The sequence below is a fragment of the Pipistrellus hanaki genome (genome assembly GCF_964339955.1).
Source record: "Pipistrellus hanaki genome assembly, chromosome: 15".
Classification (NCBI taxonomy): Eukaryota; Metazoa; Chordata; class Mammalia; order Chiroptera; family Vespertilionidae; genus Pipistrellus; species Pipistrellus hanaki.
This window is the reverse complement of record NC_140517.1, coordinates 30,602,232-30,608,231: the sequence shown is the minus strand read 5'-3', so window position 1 is coordinate 30,608,231 and position 6,000 is coordinate 30,602,232. Positions and strand designations below refer to the sequence as shown.

Sequence of the window (6,000 nt, the reverse complement as noted above, 5' to 3'; positions counted from 1 at the left end):
TGTGGGTCCTGGATTGCTCCTAGAGTCACTTCAGAGCCTAGGGTAGAGGAAGGGCCTTAATGCCAAGAGAATCCTGAAGACAAATTTTAATTTTTAAAATTACACATATATCTCTCATCCCCAGATTCCACCCCCACCCCCTCCAGTGACAATCTCACCCTGTCCTCACTCCTTGGACCCAATTCTTTCAGGCCTTTAAGGAAGGTGGAAGGGATCGAGATGGTGGCTATCTTGGGTTCCCAAGGAGTGAACTGCCATCTTGGCTTCACTTCCATTAGCCAAGCAAAGTGTGCCTCAGGGAGAGCCAGGACAGGGCCTAGTGGGCATCTATCTTTATACTGTGTTTCCCCGAAAATAAGACATCCTCTGAAAATAAGACCTACTTACAGGTTTCCTTCTGAGTGAAATATAAGGCATCCCCCCGAAATAAGGCCCCCCTAGGCTCTGTCTCAGAAACTTTGTGAAACCTAAACTGCAAGAAGTTGTGACTTGGGTGAAAAATTCATGGGAGAAAATCACTGACAGTTGCATTGCAAATGCACTGCGAGCAGGCTACCTTGACAAGAAGTGCTCATTTAAAAGACAGTGTTATTGCTAAACACGAGAGATTTAGTCCACTGATTCTGAAAGAAATGGAGTCACAAGAAATTCACCAGGAAATTCAGGAATTGGATTGTTATGATGATGTTCCAGAAGATGATGACATGATTGTCATTGAATAAATGAGTAAATTCTTGATACTGTAGGATTCACAGTATGGTTTGTGTTGACAACTACCGTACTACCGTACCGTATACAGGTAATAAATTTCCTTTATTTTCATTTAACAATAAATGTGTACCGTATTCTTCTTCATGGAAAAATAAGACATCCCCTGAAAATAAGACCTAGCGCATCTTTGGGAGCAAAAATTAATATAAGACACTGTCTTATTTTCGGGGAAACAGGGTATATATTTATCTTTATTGATTTCAGAAAGGAAGGAAGAGGAGGGAAAAAGAGAGAGAAACATCAATGACAAGAGAGAATCATTGATTGGCTGCCTCCTGCGTATCCCCTACTGGGGATCAAGCCTGCAACCCAGGCATGTGCCCTTGACTGAAATTGAACCTGGGACCCTTTAGTCTGCAGATTGACACTATCCACTGAGCCAAACCAGCTAGGGCTCTATCTTAATCTTCCCTATGTTATCTTTCTTCTCAGTGCAAGTGGTCATCTTGAAATATCTTCTTTCAGTGTCTGAAAACAACTTCTACATCTGCCTCTAATTCCCATCACTCCCCGTCTCTAGTCCTCTGTGAAGGGACCATTTGACATCTTGAATCTCTTGTATACAGGGGAATAGGTGGACATAGTGGCCATCTTGCTCCCACTTAGTGCATCCCTTTTGGCTGAGCAAACTGTCCATCAATAACCCAGGCAATAGTAATGATCTATCACTCTCCTCAATGTTTAATTTTGGAGAAGTAGGTTCACTAACTTGTTCTGGTTCTTTAGAAATCAGGACAATCTGTATGGCAAGTTGAAGATCCCAGCATTTTTGAGTTGGAGAGATGCTACACATGTGTTTGGAGACGACAGTGGCTAGGTGTGGGGAAGGAAGCATATGGGAACGGGGGAGTCCTAGGGGCCATATCTGGGGGCCCAAAGGATGTGGGTTTGATGTAGCTGGTAAAAGCTCGGGAATGGGGTGTGGTGAGATAACCTGCCTGGGCTCTAGATAGTTTGCAGGGGCGAGGCATGCCTAGGTGTGAGTTGAAGTCATAGAAAGGAGGGGTACCCAGAGGTCCAAGGGGAGAAGAGGGTGGCAGGAAGAGGCCATCTCCAGGGGTTTTGCCAAGGCTCAGGCTCACACTGACTCCTTGAACCTTGTAGTAACCATTGGTTGGGTCCTGAGGAGACAAATGAGATTTGTGAGTATGTGAATGTATAGGGGGGTGAGGACCACTGATGGAGATTGAGTCAGACTTAGTGAGAGGCAAAAGATAGAAATAGGAGCAGGCAGAGACAGAAAGACAGACATATAGACTGGTAGGAAGACCAAATAAGACAAACACAGTGACAAGAGAGAAAGGAACAGAAAGATATGGGCAGAGACAGAAGAAATATAGTCCTGCAGAGGGATGATGGTATGGAAGAAGGTACAGAGGGAGCAAGAGAGAGAATGAGACCAAGATATTTATTCACACATCTGCCCATCAGCCCCATGGCTTTGATTTTGTGTCATGCCCTGTGCAGCTGCTGGATAGACCTGGCCCTGTCCTCATGGATATACTAGGCCAAAGGAGAAGTGACAGATGACCAGACAGAGCCCAAAGGAGTCAGCACTGTACTGGGGGAAGTAAGGCAGAGTGGCTGGGACTGTGATTATGGAACTTTATGGAGAAGCACAGGTAAGATGATTAGGGTTGTGATGGGGGAACCTTAAGCACAGAGATCAGGAGAAGCCAAGATCAGAGTGGTCCTGGCTGTGAGCATTGAAACATGGACAGAATGGCCAGAGAAGGGAGGGAGGGAGGGAGGGAGGGAGGGAGGGAGAGAGGGAGGGAGGGAGGGAGGGAGTGAGCAAGCATGGATTTTCTAGAACCAGAAATGTATGAATTGAGACTAGAGGAATTGAAGGAGAGAATTAGGTAGGTATGGGAAGGAAGTTATGAGGGGTTTAGGCCAAAAGAATAGCAGAATAGCATGTGCTAGGTACAGAGGAGAAAGAAAAGGGAACCTAAAGGTGGGGCAAGTCTGGGGAGATGTGAGGCAAGTGTGGGACCTGGAAAGTGAAAGGGGCCTAGGGAGGCAACCAAGGTGAGGCAACCAGGAGGCCTGAAACATGAGTATGATAGGGAAAGCACAGACAGAGTGAACCTTGACCTGGGGCTAAAGATGGAGTGCAAGGCTAGGACACATATGTGGGCAGAGACAGCAGATATGCAAACTAGAATGTGAAGGTGGGTGAGACAGACCAGGAGGCATGAAAAGGAGGACAGGGGGCTAGATCCTTGCACTGTGGGCAACAGAATAATAAAGGAAGGGACAGAAGTAGTGAAAGAGTTGGAGACACAGAGAAGGGAGTCCTTTCCCTTCCAACACTCACTTTAGTCTCCAGAGCTCCCTCTTCATCCAGAACCAGGTCACTGCTGTCCATGTGCATGATGGAGCCCTGGAGTAGGATGCTTAGTGAGAAGGAGTGGTCATAGGATCCTCCTATCCCAGCTGGGGTCTAGGCTCAGGAAAACAAAGGGCCCTGGGGACATATTGGATCTAGGGAATAACTTGGTCAGGGGCATATTTGAATCTGAGGGACATTTGGGTCTGGGGTCAATGTTGGGACTAGGGCCCAATTTGAGTTTAGGGGCCCAGTTAGCACTAGGTCACAATTTGGGTCTAGAGGTACAATTTGGTCTGGGGTCCCTGGCTTCCTACCTGGTTTTGACTGCTGCCTGTCTCCTCTTCCTCAGGGCCCTGCAAACTGGAACCATGGCTGCTTCCTGGTATGTGAACCTGGTTCTTTTGCTTGGAGAAAGAGGCTGAGGCCAAGAACAGTGGGTGAGGGTGGGAGGACAGAGGCAGAGCTAAGCAATGGGGTAGGGTCACAGTTTGTGGAGACCAATGAGCAGGAACGTAGAGGACTTGGAGGATTAGGGTACGAGGTTAGGAACCACTGAGAGTCCTGGTCTGGGAGGACAAGTAGTATTGACCTTGAGGAAGTGGAGTTAGGGCTTCAGGAAGGCACCAGGGCCTGAAGGTGAGCCAATGTCCACCAGGGGCTAGAGAGACAGCACTGGGCCAGGTCCCAAGGCCAGGCTTTTAGGATTCTGTATTTGAGGGCCTGTCAGTGAGCAGGGCAAGTGTGGGGGATTTTTTTCAGGAGGGGGAAGGAGGGTATTGGAGTAGAGCTCAGGTACTAACCCTTGCCTTGGCACCAGCAGCAGAGGGCCACCCCAGTGATGACTATAATGAGAGAGGTGGCCAAGGAGGCCACCCCAGCCACAACCCGTATAGTAGGCAGCACTTCTGCAAGGAGAAGAGGAATGGTCTGAGGAGGAACTGGGGAACAGCATCAGGGCTTGGGTTGGGGTCTCTGGGTTCAAAAGTTGCCAAATTTAGAGATACCCAAGGTTTATAATACCCGGGGGTTAAGGGCTTATGAAATTGGGGTTTCATAAGTAAACTCTCTGGCTTTAGGGAGTCTTAGAATTTGAGAAATTTTAACTTTGGAGAGTCCCATTTTGGGGGCACCAGAATGTGAGGGGTGTTTCTGTTTAGGATTCTGTATTTGATGTAATTTATTTTGGGGGTGTCTCAGGAGTCAATGGACTTATAGTTTTGAGGCTCTCAAGGTTTAGGGGGTCTTTGCATTTGGAGGCCCTCAGTTTGTGGATTGTAGACTTTGGGGGTTGGGGCCCTCAGATTTGTGGGTCTTCAAGCTTCAGGTCTCACCTCTTCGGCCCAGGCTGATCCAGGTGTCTCCCTCGCCCAGCCGGTTACGAGCACTGCAGTTGAAGCCGCGGCTAAAGTCAGACTCCTGGGTTCCCGAAATGTGTAGCACGGAGATCAGGCCTGGACCCTGTCCAATTCGGCCCTCAGGGGCTGGGAAAGTCTCCACCAGGAACCGACCCCTGGAACCCTTCTCCAGGAAGCCCTCATCCCAAGACCAGACCTTGGGGCACAAAAGGAGATCAGAGGAGACTGGGAAGGAGGGAGGGAAACAGCCAGGGTGTTGGGAGAATCAGAGGTAGTCATGCAGTTCAGGGAGTTTGGCTGGGAATTCAGGGATCATAGCTGGGTGGGTCATGAAGGCAAGGACATTTCCTTACCACGGCTTCTGCGGCGGGGGAGGCGAAGACTAGACACTGGAGGCGGGCGGGACCCCTCAGAAAGGCAGTCGATGAATGCAGGGCGGTCACTACTGGGGGAGCTTGTTTGGAGATTGTGGTTCAATCAGAGTAGAGGCCCCGCCCTCCCAACCAAAGCCTGTTTCCGTAAGGCCGGGCCGCACTCCTCACTAACCCCAACCAACCAGGCCACGAACCCCCAAACCTCTCAGAGACTCACCTTCACTGCCTCCCACTGGTACCCCAGGCCCCGCCTCTAGAAAGCTTTATAGCTCTGCCCATCCCAGGCCTTTAAGAAGCCCCATTTTCTCACCGTTCACAGTCAACCTAACCTCTGCAGCGCCGCCCCCTAGGCCAGAGGGCCCCGTCTCAGCCCTGCACACATAGTCGCCTGCATCCTCTGGCCCGACCGAGGGAAGACGCAGCGTGGGCCCGTAGCCCAGCACCTGGGATACGAAGGGGCGTCAGGGGCAGAACCTTGGGAGGAAGCTCCGTCCGCTGCCTGCCACCAGTACTAGCCGGACACGGCCTTACCTGTGCACCCCCGTGGCGGGTCCAAGTTACCCGTGGGAGCGGGTTCCCGTGCCAGGCACAGCTAAAGGAAGCTTCTTCCCCCTGGTCTACAGACATAGGCTCTGGCTTTGCCTGTAGAATCGGTCCGACTGGAAAGATAGGGTCACATGACCGGGAGGGCTGCACCTTCTGACCTGGAGTCAGCCACTCAGATCTGGCAACCTCGCCAGCCCTGCGTGGTTCAGTGGTTAAATGTAGATCTATGGACTAGAATAGGGGTGTCGAACTCAATCAGAGAAGGGGCCAAAATCTAAAATCCAGCCTAAATCGCGGGCCGAATGGTTTACTGAACAGTCATAAACTGACAATGTCATAAACTGACAGCGGAGTGCAGTGATGACAGCGCGGTGCGGGCCACATTGCAAGGCCTGGCGGGCTGGATTTGTCCCGCGGGCCTTGTGTTTGACATATGTGGACTAGAAGGTCACAGTTCGATTCCTGGTTAGAGCACATGCCTGGGTTGAGGGGCTCAATCCCACTGGGAGGTGTGCAGGAGGTAATCAATTTATGATTCTCTTTTGTTATTAATGGTCCTTTCTTTCTCTCTTACCCTCTCCTTTCCTCTTTTAAATAAATTAAAATATATTTAAAGAAA

General features: G+C 50.0%; 1 protein-coding gene across 3 annotated transcripts in view; it reads right to left on the bottom strand.

Moving 5' to 3' along the window:
* Positions 1-879: 879 nt before the first annotated feature.
* Positions 880-6,000, bottom strand: part of KIRREL2 (kirre like nephrin family adhesion molecule 2) — a 17,266-nt gene continuing 12,145 nt past the window's right edge. For 2 of the 3 annotated variants that reach the window (XM_084905409.1, XM_084905411.1), the window contains 8 exons: positions 5,367-5,494; positions 5,146-5,278; positions 4,815-4,915; positions 4,438-4,657; positions 3,907-4,011; positions 3,421-3,524; positions 3,092-3,157; positions 880-1,892 (listed from right to left, as the gene is read on the bottom strand). In XM_084905409.1, coding sequence (XP_084761535.1) covers positions 1,557-1,892; positions 3,092-3,157; positions 3,421-3,524; positions 3,907-4,011; positions 4,438-4,657; positions 4,815-4,915; positions 5,146-5,278; positions 5,367-5,494 — 1,193 coding nt within the window. In that variant the 3' untranslated portion in view covers positions 880-1,556. The remainder of the gene's footprint in view (positions 1,893-3,091; positions 3,158-3,420; positions 3,525-3,906; positions 4,012-4,437; positions 4,658-4,814; positions 4,916-5,145; positions 5,279-5,366; positions 5,495-6,000) is intronic. The other variant, XM_084905410.1, reaches the window with a different exon arrangement.